General features: G+C 47.6%; 1 protein-coding gene across 1 annotated transcript in view; it reads left to right on the top strand.

The window, feature by feature from the left end:
- The window catches only part of SLC4A8 (solute carrier family 4 member 8), a 47,971-nt gene extending 45,459 nt beyond the window's left edge, over positions 1-2,512 (top strand). The window contains exons 18-19 of the mRNA XM_026660707.1: positions 1,654-1,839; positions 2,428-2,512. Coding sequence (XP_026516492.1) covers positions 1,654-1,824 — 171 coding nt within the window. The 3' untranslated portion in view covers positions 1,825-1,839; positions 2,428-2,512. The remainder of the gene's footprint in view (positions 1-1,653; positions 1,840-2,427) is intronic.
- The last annotated feature ends 16,000 nt before the right edge of the window (positions 2,513-18,512 follow it).

The following is an 18,512-nucleotide window of genomic DNA, read 5'->3' as shown; positions in this document are numbered from 1 at the left end:
AATAATAGTGTTGGATCAGTCAAAATGTTTTGTTTCAATTTTGACGCTTTTTATTTTTAAAAAGGTTTTTAAAATAAAGTCAATTTCAAAACAAAAAGTAATTTTGAAATGAAAATGGCAACTTTGTGTTCTGAAAATGTCAAAATGGGAACTTTCAACATTTCCAAGCCGCTTTTCCCCCCCTAAAAATCTATACGATTTTGCGAAAAAGTTCAGTTTCGCCGAAACGGCATTTTCCGACAGAAAACTGTGTTGCCGACTTTTTTCCGACCAGCTCTATTCATAAGGAGAATGATAAGGGTGTGAAAGGGGATTTTCATGAGTCTTAATAGCCAGACTTCCCATTGCTCCTTGTTGGCAACCCCCGTTAGGCAGAATCAAGTGGCTGACATGTCCTGAAATGAAAGTGATGTGAGGTTTCTCACCCCTTCCCAAGGCCGGTGCTTCCATTTAGGCGACCTAGGCAGTTGCCTAGGGCGCAAGGATTTGGGGGGCGGCATTTTGCTGCCCTTGGAGGCAATTCGGCGGCGGGGGGGTCCTTCCGCGCTCCGGGACTTCGGCGGCAATTCTGTGGTGGGTCCTTCACTTGCTCCGGGACCCGCCACCAAAGTGCCCTGAAGACCGGGAGCGCGGAAGGACCCCCGCACCGCAGAATTGCCGACGACGACCGGGAGTGCGGAAGGACCCCCACCTGAGGCGCCAAAAACCCTGGCACCGCTCCTGCCCCTTCCTCATGGGAAAACCTATGGAAGCCAAGACCTGGTGGTGGATGTGAAAACTAAGGTACCTTTACATGTTGTGAGGAAGTGCTGCCCATGGTTAGGGCACTGACCTGGGATGTGGGAGCCCTGAATTCTACGCCTGGCTCTGCCAGTGGCCTGCTGGTTGACCTTGGGTCAACTGATTCCATTCCCCATCTGGGAAATGGGGGTAATGGTGATTATCTCCTTTTGTCAAGTGCTGGGAGATCTGCGGAGGGAAAGCGTGATGTGTGAGCTAGGTAACGTTATTGTGGCTCCTACCTACCACTCCCCTGGGCTCTGTCAGCCCAGGTGTTATGAACAGCACTAGCAGCATCAGCAGCCAAGACATGGTCCTCTGCTTTAAAGGATGTTGCCGTCACTTCACCACTTGGATGCTGTTCTGGTGCTTTTAATCTTACTGGAAACTCATTATATGAGATTCAAAACTCCAGACTCGGCTTCTTCCGAGCGTAACCGACATTCCTTCGTGCTGGTTTTAAGAGGCTGTTTCAAACACGGTCAAGACCAGCCCTCTCTCTGGTGCTCCCAGACTGGGACTATCAGACAAACGCAGTCCGAAGAAGCAATCCATTTGTCCTTTGTGTTGAGGACTCCCAAGTTAGCTACATGGGCAACGAAACTGTGAGCAAACAGTGTGCGGGACCGCACGTTTTTGCACAGACGCTTTCTCAGCGAACAGCTGGCTGCAGTTCTGGCATATTGACACCAGCCCATTTAGAATGATTTGCAGAAGTGTTTTTATCACCACGAATGGTTTAGGAGCTTGCAACTCCCAGTGCACCCAGTAGATGCTCAGCACTTGTGTGGGTTGGTTCCTAAGGTCAATGATCCAGCAAGGCATTAAGCCCAAGGTTCACTTTAACCACACAGGCAGTCTCGTTGACTTCAGACTCTTCACCTGCTTAAAGATAAGCACGTGCTTAAGTGCTTTGCTGGACCGGAGCCAATCAACACCTATAATATTTGTTGCAGGGACGATCCTTCAGAGATAAACATCTCAGACGAAATGCCTAAGACGACTGTATGGAAAGCTCTCAGCATGAATACAGAAAATCTCTAAATCCCAGGAGAAGAGGTAAAACCATGGCATGATCTGAGTTAACTGAGCTGCGGTGCTCCTTGGCACGTGTCCGTGTGCATGCCAGCTGGATGGGTGTGAGCGTGTGCGCGCGCGTGTGTGTGTGTGTGTGTGTGTGTGTGTGTGTGTCAGACACAGAGCTAGCTTGGGGGTCCTCTCTGAGACCTGATCTGCCCAGGCTCAGCTTCTGGAGACAGGAGCCAACTCTGAGCCTACGGGGAGGGGGGGCGGCTCCAGCTCGCTCGGCCACTGTCCCAAGAAGCTGAGCCTGGGTTGGGGGCAGCCTACTGCAGTCCGGTGCTATCCCAGGCAGCTGCTTCACTGCACCCGGCAGTGTCCCAGGAGAGGTTCTGGCTCCGCCCCTTCCCTTCCATCTCTGCCCCCCCCTCCTCTCCCCGCCCAGGCTGGCTGCTGGGGGCACTTCACCCTGGCGAGGGTCACTTGACCCTTTGTGCCCCTCCCACAAGTCGCCCCTGGCAGAAATCCCCCCCCTGCCCCTGTGGTTTTCCTATGGGCAGGAATGATTCAGCATCCGACAGCAGATGTTACCTTCTCTTGCCAATGAGGCTGTCTCTCTATGCTTAGTTTTTCCATTTAGGGACCTTGACTTTGGCGGCGGGGGAGGAGACCTTGAAGATGACTCAGGGATGAGCCAAGATGTACAGACACGGGGAGAAAATACTCTTAAAAACGGAGAAAGGGGGGGAAAAAACCCACCGCTCTCCTCTGGTACTTTTTTCATTCAAGTAACTGGATTCACATTAAAGCCATTCAGACATTTTCAATGATCTTTGGTGTGCTTCGGTGGGCGTTTATTCTCTTCAGACCAGCAAGCTGAGGTGGCCATTGCAATCGATGACAATTCAGTGTTATTAAGCCTCTCTCCGTGTGTGCGTGCGTGTGTTCTGTTCTCTTCGCGGTAGAGAGATTGCGACCGCACAGCCATTGAGCGGGATAGATTTTCCATCTGATTTTCTTTTAAAAATGTAAACGCTGAATGTACAAAATTCATTTTTCTGGTCTTTCTGGGCCACCGTCCGTTTACTGTTCTTCCCTAGCTGGCTATTGGGTTGGTTGGGTTCTCGGTTAAGCTTCTGCAGTGATTTCGTGTGTATTTTAATAGTTGTCACAGGGCCATCTAGCGACAGTCCACGGCGGGCCAGTGTAATGGGAATATCTTCAGCAGATCTGGACCAAAGCTGCAAACTGGCTTTTCAGTACACGGTCATTCTAGTTTTTGCAATTTTGCACACATTCTGGCACCTAAGGCCTGGACCGTCTGTGCTCAGCCGTGCAGTGCCTAATTTAGGGTGGACAGTCGGCGGGATTGAGGTTTCTAAGTGCCTAAATCCCTTTTGGCAATGATACTTAAGCTTCTAAATCAGTTTGGCATTGCACGGCTGAGCACAGCAACGTCTCTAAATACCTTTAAAAATCTGGGCCTTAAGCACATTCTTGATTGAGTTGGGGTTGGTCCTGCTTTGAGCAGGGGGTTGGACTAGATGACCTCCTGAGGTCTCTTCCAACCCTGATATTCTATGATTCCAAGTCCCGCTGAAGTTAATGGAACTTGCTTAAAATGAAAAGCTCTGCTGATTATGTAAATTAATCCTGTGTGTTATGGTAGCCCCTAAGTGGCGCTGACTAAGATCGGGGCTCCATTGTGCTGCAAGTGTGTCCCTGTCCCAAAGAGCTTGCAGACTGTCTAGACAGGAGGGTCATGCAGACATTGTTGCTTCTGTCGGCCGAGCTCCATGCGCACACCCGGGCTCCTTGCATCTCTCCATTCCTCCCCCACAAGCTCCCTGAGTACCCCCTCCCAACCCTCTCTGTTTTAGGGAGTCCCTGGAACCCCCACCTCCCTCATGCTAGGAGTTTTGTGTACCCACATAGCCCCTTCCCCCTCCAGACCAGGGTCCTCCATTAAACCCCCTATGCCTGGCGCTCTGTGTACCCCCATTTCCTCCTCTCCCCTATGCCTGGGGCTCTGTGTACCCCCCTTTTGCCCTCCCCCTATGCCAGGGTCCCCCATTCTTCCTGCTCCATGTCAGGGGCTTTGGGTGTCTCCTTCCCCCCCACTCCAAAGTACCTTTCTTTCCCCTCCCAGATTGGAAAGGACGGCCGGACCTATGGCCCAGTACTGTGTTCTGTCCATTAGACAATGCTTCTTTCTTGCTTGTTCACCTGCTTTGCCTGAGCATGTGCCTGAGTGCTTTGCTGAATCGGGGCCTATGTTAACTCACGCTGCGCATGGGAACAGGGAATATTGCAGATGATTCATAATGGTGAGTATTCACGGCATAAGCCTGCTCTGAAGAGTCACCCTCATCCCGTAATGGGACAGAAACATTAGTTGCGACCTCAGAGGCCAATCAGAATAGCTTGGATGCTGCAATGACGCACTCCTGTGCGAACGTCAGCCCAAGATTTATGCACACCAGCTCTTCAGCGAATAGGTTCTAGCCATGCACGATTTGGAGAAAACTGCAACCTCGTGGTGCTCGCTTCTTGGGCGGAAAGAGGCAAAACTAATTAATACGTCATCTGAAAACAAGAGCTGTCAGACGACTGTCACATTGTCTAGCTGTATCATAGTCTGGGGGCTTTCTCTTTGTTATTCCGCTTGGCAGAGTATCACAATCAGATCAGCTATCGAATCCCTTTTAGAAATCAGTGTTCATCTGAGGTCCGCGTTCAGCAAAGCACTTAGGCACGTAACTTTAAATACATCTAGTTCTGTGCATAAGGGAATCATAAAGTTGGACGGCTGGAAGGGGTCTCGAGGGGTCATCCAGTCCTTCATCCTAGTCTGGGGCAGAACTCTCCCTCCCGTTCATCTGGAGTAGAGGGGCTCTACAAGCCACCGATCCAGCTGGGATGGATTCCACCAGCAGCGCCATAAGGCTGCCCTCTGAGCAACCCTCCGTACATCTCTGCGGTAGAGGCCATGCCAGAGCTGGGAAAGCTGCATCAGAGGGTGCAGCGATTCCAGGCAGGGCCGTGGCCCATAGGTCAGCCCCGGGAGGCTGCTGTAACTTTGACTGGCCCACGGGGGTTTCTAAATTAGAGCAAGGGCCACTGTAGTCCCCGGTGCAGCCCGGGATCAGAAAGGCGCCACCCTCCTCTGTGCTGTGCCTCTTAGAGGCACAACTCAGAATCTCACCTGTTGACTCTCACGGGCAGGGCCGGCTCTAGGCACCAGCGTTCCAAGCATGTGCTTGGGGCGGCACTTCTCAAGGGGCGGCATTCCAGTCCTCTTTTGGGGGCGGGGCTCTTTTATTTATTTATTTATTTATTTTGCTTGGGGCGGCAAAAATCCTGGAGCCGGCCCTGCTCACGGGCCTACTCAGATGCTTATCATTCAATCAGGTGCTTAAATACCTTGCAGAATCAGGGCTTCATTCTACTTTTCTTACTCAGCCAAAACTCAGTTCCCATCGAATTCAAGAAGAGAGTCCCCAAAGGTTAGATTTTCAAGATCAGGGCCTATGTTTTTAAAAAGCACACGGGTTTCTCCATGGGTGGAATCTTTTATGCTTATGGCAAGCAAATCTGACTAGTCTACGATCAGGAGCTTTCCAAGTTTACTGACTGTCCTACAGCGTGGATAGGTGTTATGGTAGCACTTACTCACCCGAACAGTACTTGAATGTTTACTGTAAATGCTAACGCCTGCAGTGAAACTCACTCCAAACATAGATCTCCTTTCTTTTAAAATGCATTCTTTTATTCCTTCCAGAATTATTGATCTGACTGATTATGATCATCCAGAGGGCTGAATGTGGAGGCCCGAATTATAAAATGAATGTACTCTGATTTATTTGCTTTGTAAATTGCTTTCTCAGCATCCATTATGTAGTGTTACATCGCTCATTCTCTTAAAGGAATAGTCTAAGTGGAAGTTTCTTCTTTGAATACAGTTGCCTGATTTACTATATTACTAAGCGCCTGTGGAAAGCGTTACACAAGGGCCGAGCCTCATTCCACCCTCGCGGGTGTAAATTGGGCATAACGCCAACATTATGCTGGCATCTGAATGGTGCAAGTGAGATCAGAATCAGGCCTTCTAAATTGAACATAAGAACGGAGGGTGGTAGGGGAGAATGACTGAATTATTTTTGCTACCCCAACAGATTTGGTTGAAGAGGAATAGGTTGGGTAGTATTTTGGGGCCAGCGCTTTCTATTGTTTTCTTGCATCACAGTAGAGCTTTGTTGTAACCCCTTGATCTTTACACCTATCCTTGTGAGATGGAAACTTTAGAATGGTCTTTTACCCGCCTCTGGTTTATATCAGACTGTCCACAGCTGGTAGCGCGAAAGCTTTGGAAAGGATTTTTTTCTAGGGCTACTGTTTCTGCGAAAATTGATTTTCTCCAAGGCTTGCATGATCAATTCAGAGTAGCCCAATGACCTACGAATAGACAAATTTGAAAAAAAGTTCCTAGCTTGCAGCCAGTACGTTTGGCGGGTGAGGGGGGAATCATGAAAATACAAACGGATCTTGAGAAAAGACGGTGAGGGAACCCAGAAAACTTCTGCAGATGGTAGATGTGATACATGCCTGGGGGAGGCTGGGCAGGAAAGGAAGTTCCCCGAGCAGGAGTGATGAACTGGGGTGGCAAACTGACTTAGACTACCGTTTACTCATCCCTGTTCTCACACACTACCTATAGCAATTACAGCTAGGAACCTGCAGTGGCTCTTATGCCTGGCTGCAGCTTGAACGTCCATGCTGGCCGGGATCTAAAAGAGTTGGCCTGCTGGTTGCAGCTTTGGTTTCCCCTGCTGAAGCAGGGTCCTTACAGGGTCTACGTTGGGAACGTGGCTGCATCACACCCTTCGTGACTCCCGCCTTTGCTACTGTGACCAATAAGAAGATGTCGGCCACATATTTACCGGCTGCCCCCATCGGCAAGGGCTGCCTGGTTTCCCTCGTGCACTTGCATAATACCCTCCCTTCAGCTGTTGAATGATAAAGATGCTAATAGGGTTGACTTAGTCCCGCAAACTATAGGGCTACCCCAGTAAGGACTAGGGTCTGAGAGATCAAAAGCTGGGAATCTCCCCCAGCCCAGAATCCATAGATTGATAGACCAGAAGAAGGGTCCATTTTGATCCCCAGCCTGACCTGCATAATGCAGGCTGATGCAGGGGTGGGATGGGGTGGGGTGGGGTTCTTGACCCTGTCATCCACCAAGGGCCCACTGAAGCATAGTGGAATTTCCAGTCATCTTCTCTGCTAATGACCACTGGTGGGGAGGGACCTTCAGGTCAACAGCCCTGGGAGATGAAAATGTGTCAGCTTGAGGAAAGAAAAGGTCAGGCCTCTTGTTCCAGCTCTGCTTTCGCTTCCCTGATAATAACAGAGAGCTTGGGTTTTATTCTCACTCCTGCCCGGCTGCGTCTGCGCAGATCTCGTGGCGGCGTGGCTGCATGAATATAACGTGCTATTTTATCCTCGACGTCTGTGCCAGTGTAACCCATCCTTGCTCAGCGAGGCTGTCTGTGCCCCTCGAGCGGTTAGAGTCAGCTACAGCCTTTGAGCTGAGGAGGAGAGTGGGTTCTTTGCATTCAGATCCAGCAGCACTTGTAGGTTTAGTCCCTGCAATAGCTGACCCGTCAGTGTCTGAAACAAGCATCTCTCCCTCATTAAATAGGCCTGAAGGGATCATTGAGTCCAGTCTCCTGTTATCGCATATGATCATTTATATCATTATTCCATATAATCCAGCCTCCGGTCACCCCATCACATAACTCCATTCATAAACGTATCAAGCTCTGTGTTCAAACGAGTTAGATTGTTTGCTCCCGCTGACCACTCCAGGAAAGAAAAATATAGCATGGAGAAAAGCATGGAGAAAATCCATGGTTTTCCTGCCATTTTAAAAAGAAATATTAGTTCCGTTAAATAATAAAATGGCTTGTTTATGCAATGGTTACAGTTGTTTCGACTGCACAGGAGAACACTTATTTCTATATGCTTTCTATAAAAAATTACTGGCTCCTTTTTAAGTGACTTTAGCAACAATTTTTTTTTTAACTTTAAAAATGATAGCACTATGGAGTGGTTGAAAGTGATGACATTGCTCAGGGAGAGCTGGCTGTATCTTTAAAAGTGGCCTACTTTTAATTGTATTAAGGATGGAGTAAAATGACGCACATTGTGGAACTGTTTACAACACAAACACAGCTTGCTGCAGTACCACATCCCCTCCTTGTAAATAAGTAAAACCCAACCTACAATAAAACTGCAGAGCTTTGCCAGGGACTGGCCCTCAGCTAGAATCAAAATAGACAGTTCCAGAAAAGAGACCTAACCAGTATGGCCAATCCCCAAACTGTTCAGAAATCGTGAGATTGACTTAAAAACCATGAGATTAAGAAAACCAAAACCTAACAAACGGGGGGGAAAAACAATCACATTTTGGGTTCATGTTGCCTTCTAGTTTCTGAGCCTATAGGGTGCTCTCAGGTCATAATTTCAAGTTTTTCTCTGCAACCACAAAGACTAGAAGCTTTTTTTGTTTCATGAAAGCTGAGGTTCTTGCATAACAACATGACTCCAGGAGCAGGAGCTTTAAGGAAAACACCAAAGATCCCAAGGGTCAACATCAATGTTTAGCTGCCATCTTCGTTGCCTATGTTTTGAGCATGCCTGTTTCCTACCACGTATGATGATTGGTTGACTCGTTACCTAACGGTAATGACTAGATAGCTGACCTGTTTCTAGAACAGGACATGCAGAAGCAGGTTGCAAACACCAAAGAATCTAATTACTTTGTAATCCGTTAGCTAAAGACATCCCATAGAAAGGCATTGGACCTTGGTTCTCTGCTGTCTCGTGCAGTCATTTATACCAATGCGAAGGGCTGCTATTCTGGTTGGCCTCGTGCGTTTTATAGCCTTGCATTTTACACTTGGCACTGGTGTCAATGATGGAGAATCTGGCCCATCACCGATTTCACACTAGATTGATAACAAATGGAAATGTGCGAGTCCCCTTCTTCTTCCACTGAGCACGGTCGGATTGTGCAGCTCCCCGAAGGATGTAGGGCAGTGTCTCTGCAAAGACTTCAATGGCCAGTCCCCCAGCTATGCCTCCTCTTCTACATACATGCCTAAGGCCTCATGGGGGCATGGTGATAGATTGCTCTTAGTGGAGAATGCAGGGGCAAGGGGCTGGGCTGGGGAAGGTATTGGGGTGCATGGGGGGGGTGTGCTGTGGGACATGATGCTGTGCTGAGGAATGTGCAGGCGGGGACATGACATGACGCTGGGGTGATGCCGTGCTCTGGGGAAGGTTCAAAGGGATGCCGTATGGGGCGAGAGAGATGATACTGTGCTGAGGTCGCGGGGTGGGGGTAGCAGTGCTGTGATTGAGAGGGTGCTGGACAGAAGGGCATGGGATGTTGTGGTGGATGGCGGACACAACAGGGCAGAAGGACCGCTAAAGAACCTCTCTCTGGGACAGCTAGGTTACCTTTACTAGAGGTGGGTGAATCACATTTCGTAAAAGAGGTGGACAAATTGGAGGAAGTCCAAAGGACAGCAGCAAAAACGATTAAAGGTCTAGAAAACATGGCCTACAAGGAGAGAGTGAAAAAAAATGGGTTTGTTTAGTCTGGAGAAGAGAAGACTGAGGTAGACAAGATAACCGTTTTCAAGGACATAAAAGGTTGTTACAAGGAGGAGAGTGAAAAATTGTTCTCTTTATCCTCTGAGAATGGGACAAGAAGCAATGGGCTTAAATTGCAGCAAGGAAGGTTTAGGTTGAACATTAGGAAAAACTTCCTAACTGTCAGGGTGGTTAAGCACTGGAACAAATTAACTAGGGGAGGTTGTGGAATCTCTGTCGTTACAGGTTTTTAAGAACAGGTTAGACAAACCTCTGTCAGGAATGGTCTAGTTATTACTTAGTCCTGCCTTGAGTAGGGGACTGGACTAGATGAACTTCTGAGGTCCCTTCCATGATTCTGTGATGCAATAATAGTTTTTTCAGGTCTCTGGCAATTATGAAAAATTGAACGTTGACTGCCACCGCAGATTCAGGGTGGAAATGAAAAAGATTTTTTTCCCAAATTTTTCTTTGGGTGAATGGGAAAAAATTCAGTTAGATTTTGAGCCTTTTTATTATTTTAAAATCAAATGAAAGGAAAATTGGACACCAAAAGTCATTTCAACTCGAAAAATCAAAGCATGTCTTCTTGCAAATGGAATTTGGAGGAGCGGTGGGAGTTTTTTAGGTTGTTTTTTTCCCCCCAATCCTCACAAATTAGTCTTTAGAGGTCGCCAGATCTGTATTTTTTCACCCCCCCAAAACGGTCAACAATTTTTGCCCAGTTCTATTCTTTGCAGCAACAAAGTGCATCGAGCAAGGTACTCAAAGCTGCCCCTAGAGGGCAGCACTAAGCAGAGCTGCGGCAAATCCCTACAACAGGCTAAATTATCCAGAGTCAGAGCAAACAAAGAAGAAAGGTAGAGCGGCTGGCTGAAGAGCAGTGCAGCCTGTGATTAACCCCGACAACCCCTGATACCTGCCACACCAACAAGGTGAGCTCCAAAGTCAGGGCTCCCCTGGGGCTGGTTCCAGGGACTGCACCATGTAATGTGACCAGACAGCAAATGTGAAACATCGGGACAGGGGGTGGGAGGTAATAGGTAATAAAGACCTCAAAATCGGGACTGTCCCTATAAAATCGGGACATCTGGTCACCCTAGCACCATGGAATCTTTATTACTGTGTTCAACCCACAGTGATGGACGCTCTATGGTAAAAGGATCAGGGGGTAGCCGTGTTAGTCTGTATCTACAAAAACAACAAGGAGTCTGGTGGCACCTTAAAGACCAACAGATTTATTTGGGCATAAGCTTTCGTGGGTAAAAACCTTACTTCTTCGGATGTTGGGCTTATGCCCAAATAAATCTGTTAGTCTTTAAGGTGCCACCAGACTCCTTGTTGTTTCTATGGTAAAGAGAACCCCTCTGTTCTTAAATGCAGCTGCCAGCCCCATAAGACCACCGGGGGCAGAAGCAGCAGCTTGAATTGCAACCAGTTCTGAAGGCAGAGCTAATACAAGTGTGTGTTCTGGGGTTCATAAAATAAAATGAATGGAGATATCCTATCTCCTAGAACTGGAAGGGACCTTGAAAGGTCATCGAGTCCAGCCCCCTGCCTTCACTAGCAGGACCAAGTACTGATTTTTGCCCCAGGTCCCTAAGTGGCCCCCTTTAAGGATTGAACTCACAACCCCAGGTTTAGCAGGCCAATGCTCAAACCACTGTGCTATCCCTCCCCCATAGTAGCATCACTAAGCAGGCCACTATGTTCTCACCACTTGGTGTCGCTTTGGGTATGTTGACTCGGGTTCACGGGGCTAAAAATAGCAGTGTAGACATTCCTGCTTGGGCTGGAGCTGGGGCTCTGAAACCTGGCGGGGTGGGATGGTCTTGGAGCCGGGGCTCCAGCCCGAAAAGAAACGTCTACACTGCTATTTTTAGCCCCACAGCCTAATCCCTGTGAGCCTGAGTCAATTGACCCAGGCTCTGAGACTCGGTGCCGTGGGTTTTTCTTTGCCGTGTAGACATAATTTGGTGTGTTCAGGACAGAGCACAATACAGCAGTCTCAGCCAGAGAGGTCAAAGACCACGATGATCTTGGTGACTTGAAAGGTAATACTTCCACCAACGTCTGAAGATGAAAAATCCTGCTAAAACTAGTCTGGATTAGTTCCGCCTTAAGGAAAATGGAAACTCTTTGCATCTCAGGGGAAAATTTGCTCCCTCTACCCATGCATCATTACTAACCTTTCCCTTCCTTTAAAATAAATTCTTTGTTTTCATTCGTTTCAAGCATCGCTCTAACCATTTCATAGCTCTCCTTGGAGGATTATTCTTACATTCTGCCTTGGCACTATGATGAAGTCAGAATCCCACAGTGTTGCCAGCGCTCGTGATATTCTCACAAATGTTATGTCGGTGTTTTGATTTGAAGGCCCAGCTCCTGGAGTCAGGTGATGACATGAAAATCTCAGCTTTTATTACAAAAAAAATCTAGCTCTCGTGGTTGCAGGGAAAAACTTGAAAATGTTACTCCAGTGAAGCCTAACATTCCAAAAAACAGCAGGACTCCCTCTCACCCCAGATTTTTCATTTAAAAAAATCTCATGATTTTAATTCTTGTGATTTTGTGTGGGTCTGACTTCGGATTTTTGATTACTCGAGGTTGTCAATGCTGTAATACATGGTGGAAAGATTTTCAAAGGCACATGTGGCTGTTTGGTACCTAACTCCTTTGACTTTAACTAGAAATTAGGCTCCTAATTCCCATGTGTGCCTTTGAAAATTTCCCCCTGGAGCAAAATGTACCATCACCTCAAGGTGTTTTAAATCGGCATCGTTTTTTCTTTTTAAACACCTATAGTACCAATAAACAGAGATAATTTCTAATGGGTGGATTCTTTTACAGTCACATAAGTTCATATCTTTGCTCGCTCTTGTAAGGCATTTTTAATAGCCCCCTATAAATCCGATGGATCTAATTTGTCTGGTTTTTTTAGTTCAGGGCATGACGAAGGCTGGGAGGAGTTAGGCACCAAATTTCGTGAAGGGAATCTGATGCCTGGTTCCCTTCAGTCCCATTGAACTTAGTAGCTAAAATGATGTGCATAATATTCCCTAAACAAGGAAGGAAAAAATATAAAAAGGTGCTGGCACATTTTTTCTAGTATATTTTTTCCCTCCTCGTACGCTACATGTAGAAATGGAGAAATTTATTTTCTTTCTAGAGATACTGAAATATATTTATTTTGTTGTAAGAGATGATGTAGTTTGAAAACACTCCACGTTGTAAATAAAACTGGAAAACAGAATTGAACTATGTGTTATTTACAAATTAAACTGTTTGCTAAAAGTCCGACATGTGATTTGATTGATTTTATTTCAGGGCTGGGGGTTTTGTTTGGGTTTGTTATGTAAAAAAATGTTGTTGTCCTGTGGTTCATGTCTGTGAAATGTTGCTTGGTGATTGTGGTACCTCAACAGTCGGAACTGTGCCTGTCTTTGATTGATCTGTAGCTCATCGAAAATAATTGAAAAAAAATAATAAAAAAATGTGTTTGACTCTGAATGCCACCTTCAGTGTATTTGAAAGAGAAAAATCCTGCTGTCGGAGAGAACATAAGAACGGCCATACTGGGTCAGACCAAAGGTCCATCTAGCCCAGTATCCTGTCTTCTGACAGTGGCCAATGCCAGGTGCTTCAGAAGGAATGAACAGAACAGGTAATCATCAAGTGATCCATCCCCTGTCGACCAATCCCAGTTTCTGGCAAACAGAGGCTAGGGACACCATCCCTGCCCATCCTGGCAAATAGCCATTGATGGACCTATCCTCCATGAACTTATCTAGTTCCTTTTTGAACCCTGTTATAGTCTTGGCCTTCACAACATCCTCTGGCAAGGAGTTCCACAGGTTGACTGTGTGTTGTGTGAAAAAATACTTCCATTTGTTTGTTTTAACCTGCTACCTATTAATTTCATTGGGTGACCCCTAGTTCTTGTGTTATGAGGAGTAAATAACACTTCCTTATTTACTTACTCCACATGAGCCAAGATTTTATAGACCTCTATCATATTCCTCCTTAGTCGTCTCTTTTTATTAATCTTCCCAGTTTTATTAATCTCTCCTCATACAGCAGCCGTTCCATGCCCCCAATCATTTTTGTTGCCCTTTTCTGAACCTTTCCCAAGTCCAATTTATCTTTTTTGAGCTGGGTCGACCACATCTGCACACACCATTCAAGATGTGGGCGTTCCCATGGATTTATATAGAGGCAATATGATATTTTCTGTCTTATTCTCTATCCCTTTCTTAATGATTCCCAACACTGTTTGCTTTTTTGACGGCCGCTGCACATTGAGAGATATGGCGGGAATCCGAAGGGGCTTTTCAGATATATTTTTGAGTAAGAAGCAGCAGGGTTCGGGGGAGAAGGGAACACTGAGTAAACAGTGCTGGGGTGGCTTTGCGGACATAGCCAAAGGAAACCACAGGTGTGTTTGACTGTTTTTCTCTGTTTTGTGGAGGAAAAGGACTGTACCAAGGTGCTCAGTTTTGTGGGGGGGCGGCAGTGCACTCTGACCCTGATCCAGATAAGCCCTTAAGCATGTGCTTAGCTTTAAGCAGGTGAATAGCCCCGTTGAGCTCAATGAGACTTCTCAGATGTGTCAAGGTAAGCATGTGTTAATGGTCAGAAGTTGCTCAGGGTAACATTTTCCAAAGTCATGTAGGATCCTAAAGTCCATTGACTTTCAGTGACACATAGTCGCCTAAGTGACTTTTAAAAATGGAATTTAGGCACCTAAATCCCGTTGGTGCGTCTCACAGGGTGACCCCGGCCCTTTGAGATGAAAGAAGCCAATGCTCCCGGCTTGAGAAGGCACCTGGCCTCTCGATGGAGGTGATCGGCAAGTGAGAGCTGCCTAAAAAACAAGTCAGAGACAGGGGGAGCGGGAGAGAGCTACAGGAGACCCTGTCAAGGGAGCTGAGTTCGGCAAAGAGCTGTAGCAGAACCGCTGGTGAGAACTGACCAAAGCTGGGGAAAGTTGGTCAATGGGGTCCCCTAGGAAAAAGGGAAAGGTCCAGCTTGGTCAGGCCCTGCCCGAGCAGGGGTAGGACTTGCATTCCACTCCCCAGGCCTCGTTGCCTACTGCAGGTAGCCCTTGGGGTGAGGACTGGAGTGGAGAGTTGCCGGAGGGGTGAGGTGCTGGAGAGCACTTCCCCTGAGGAACCTTGCGAGGAGCTCTCTTGGGGGACACTGGTAAGAGTCCGGGGATGGCTCACTCTCAGATGGACGACCTGGAGCGTGGGGCCCTGGACTAGAGACAAATGGAACTGGGGACGCAGTGCTGCTATTGACGCCTGGGTGGGGGACCTGGAGGTGATGTCCCAGAAGAGAGGACTGGGAAAACGGGGTTACCTGTATACTTGGACTGTGGGTTTGCCGGGAATGGTTCTACGACCAGGGTTTTGGAGGAACTACGCCACTGGTGTATATGAATAAATCATGTCCAGAGGTGGGATTTTGTATTTCACAACGAGGGCTATGCTCCTTTTGTAGGCAGGAAAAAAGGGAAACGGAGGCAGATGTGCAGGTCTTGCTGCAGCCTGCCACTGGAGGGCGCCCTAGGCAGGGACACCCTATCACAGTGCTTTTGAACATTTTTACCCTAAATCTCAATGAACGTATTTAGGCCCCTAGCGGGAGTTTCAGAAACACCTTGGCACCTCGATCTCATTAATTTCAGTGGGTGTTAGGTGGCTAGATACAGAAAGGGAGACAATTGTACCGGGGACCCGAGCTCAGGCCCCCGTCCCCAAAAGTCTGTGTAAATCAAGTGAAATGGGAGGGGATGCGGCCCTAGCAAACATGACGTGCTGGGGCCCTAAATTAATCTCGATGAGTCTGCCCAAATGCTTTTGAAAATCCCAGGAGGTGCCTAATTACCTTTAAAAATGTGGTCCTTCATCATATTTGAAAATGGGACTTACGCTCCTACAGCTGCACAACTAAAAATTGTTTCAGGTTGAAACAACTTTCAGGATTCAAAACTAAATGTTTTGAAATTTCCAGAAAATCGAAATGTCAGAAGAACAAAACCAAAACCATTTGGGGTCAATTGAAACATTTTGTTTAAATTTCAACCATTCTTCACATTTGAATTTAAAAAATAAATAAATGAAATTTTGAAATAAAAATTTCAGATGGAAAAATTGAAATGTTTTGATTTTTTTCAGATTTATTTATTTTTTAGGGTTTTTTCCAACTAAAACAATTTGGTGAAACTGATATGAATTTGTGAAATATTTTGGTGTCACCAAATCTGCAATTTTTTTGGACCAAAAATAAATGTTGATAAAAATATATATATCCCAGTTCTACTCCTAGAGACTTAGGACCAGATTTTAAAAGGTATTTGGGTCCCTAATGGGGTTTTCAAAAGCCTGGCACCCATTGAAATGAATGAGATTTAGGTGCCTTTTGATCCTGCTAGTTACCTTTAAAAATCTGGCCCGTGGGCACTTTTGAAAATTTTACCCTTTGGCACTTTTGAAAACCTTACCCAAATCCACAACAAATATAATTTGCTGCGTATTACTCACCAAACTCTACAGCCTTTGGTCTTTATTCAGCAAGACACTTAAACAAGAAGCAAACACTAAACCCATGGAAATCAACCTTAAGCTTGTGAGGAGTCACTGAAATCTATGGGATGACTTGCTTGCTTAACATTGGGCAAACACCTTGCTGAGTCCAGGCCTGAAGGTTGTAACAGAGATCCAAATTAAAATGCACCGTGAATGCCGCCTGTTTTGCTGATTTTTCTGGGCACAAGAGACGTGGCAGAGTGTAGCTGATGTATTGTGTCTGTAGGAAGAGTGTATATAACTTGGGGTGAAAAAAGGACAGTGGAGGGGAAGGGTGTCATAGCAGTAGAGAGAAAGCTTTGCCCCTAATTATTGCAAAAGGGGACAAGATCTTTTGTCATTTAGCTTGGGGGGCGCTGGGGAGGATTAGTGAAAGAAGCGACTAGCTGATTCTAAATTGGACAGTGTCTGTGTAGCACAATAAATGGCTAGAGACATAGACATTAATCTGATGCCATGGGCTAGGCCAGCCTCTCCTCACCGATTTCCATCAACACTCTCCCCAGCTCTCCCAGCTTTTCTAACTAGATTTATTCATGTTTTCCTCTTTTCCTTTCATGCCCAGCTTCCCAGCACCCTACTGTATAGACAAGGGGTGGGCAAACTTTTTGGCCCGAGGGCCACATCAGGGAATAGAAATTGTATGGCGGGCCATGAATGCTCACAAAATTGGGGTTGGGGTGTGGGAGGGGGTGAGGGCTCCGGCTGGGGGTGCGGGCTCTGGGGTGGGGCCAGAAATGAGGAGTTCAGGGTGCGGGAGGGGACTCTGTCTGGGCTCTGGGGTGGGGCTGGGGGTGAAAGGTTTGGGGGGAAGGAGGGTGCTCCGGGCTGGGATCGAGGGGTTCTGAGGGCACGAGGGGGATCAGGGCTGGGGCAGGGGGTTGGGGCATGGGGAGAGGCTCAGAGGTGCAGCCTCCGGGTGGCGCTTACCTCAAGTGGCTTCTGGAAGCAGCGGCATGTCCCCCCTCCGGCTCCTACGCAGAGGCGTGGCCAGGTGGCTCTGCACGCTGCCTAGGGTGACCAGATGTCCCGATTTTATAGGGACAGTCCTGATTTTTGGGTCTTTTTCTCACATAGGCACCTATTACCCCTCACCCCATCCTGATTTTTGACACTTGCTATCTGGTCAGCCTAACGCTGCTCCGTCTGCAGCCACCGCCTCTGCAGCTCCCATTGGAGCACCGGAGCGGGCCATTAGAGTGGGCCATTGGAGCCGGAGGGGAACCATGCCATGGCTTCTGGGAGCTGCGTGGAGCGGCCCCCAACCCTGCTCCCCGGCTGGAGCAGCGGAGCGGGGCAAGCCCCAGACCCTGCTCTCCAGTGGGAGCTTGAGGGCTGGTTTAAAATGGCTGGCAGGCCGGATCTGGCCCATGGGCTGTAGTTTGCCCACCCCTGGTATAGACAGAGAGGTCTTTAGGAAGCCTCTCAATGGGCGTAACCTTCCCCCATGCACTTAAAGTTTTCTCAGCAGTGCAAGAAAGGAGACCAGCTCCTATTGAGGAGTTGGATGCCTGACTCTTAGAGGACAGCGAATTCCCCCAACTTCTAATGGATTAAAAACAAAAGAAGTTGGAATCGACAAATGTACTGATGACAGCTACAGAGCACGGCTGCTGAGTTCTAATAGCAACATTCCTGCGTTTTATTCTATGGAGAGGCATTTTATTTCAGTTTTAGATTCACTTCTTTTTCCCCCCCTTCAGAAAGGGGCGAGCCACCTTTAATCAAGTCAAGATTCAGTGATGAGAATCTCCTTTGTTTGCCAGCGAGTGCTACCAAACAGCGAACAGTTCTACAAACCCTAATGCAGATACAACTGTTTTTTTGAGGGGGAGGGTGTTCACCCCACAATAGCCCGGAAGCAAGGGTGCTGGAACAAACTGTAAACCCTGGATAGGATGGAAACCATGTCAAACCAGGGGGTGCGGCAGCACCCCTACTTCCAACACCTATGCCTGGAAGGGGTTAATGAGGCTGAGAAGGGGCCAATTAACCAGCTAAGGCCACAGCTGAGGGGAATTAGGTGGCCAAAGTAAGGCTGAGGGTGCTCAGCTGAGAAGGAAAAGGCGGGGCTAGGAAAAAGGCTAGCAAAAGAAAGGGGCTGCAGGGAAGTAGCCTGCAGTTATTCCCTGGGAGTTAGATGGTGTGGGAGAACTGAGTGATTTGTAGTTACATCCTGAGAGGTGGGAGCTGGAGCTGGAGCAGCTAGAGAAGGGGAAAGCCAGAAGCTGTAGGAGGGAGTCTAGGAAAAGAGCATCAGGATTCTACAGTTGCCAGTCATAGGGTCCCTGGACTGGAACCTGGAGCAGAGAGTGAGTGTGGGCTCCCCTACCAGCCCTGGGGAAGTGGCACCAGAGGGGTAGTAAATGAGAAGACTGCTGGTTAGAAAAGACTTTGGTCCCCTGGAAGGGGAAACTCACATAGTGACTTGGCTGGAGGGTCAAGTCATGAAGAGGGAACCGG

The sequence above is a fragment of the Terrapene carolina genome, unplaced genomic scaffold (genome assembly GCF_002925995.2).
Source record: "Terrapene carolina triunguis isolate 2854851 unplaced genomic scaffold, T_m_triunguis-2.0 Scaffold836, whole genome shotgun sequence".
Lineage (NCBI taxonomy): Eukaryota > Metazoa > Chordata > Testudines > Emydidae > Terrapene > Terrapene triunguis.
The sequence above is the reverse complement of the archived record's forward strand: the minus strand, read 5'-3'. Positions and strand labels throughout refer to the sequence as shown.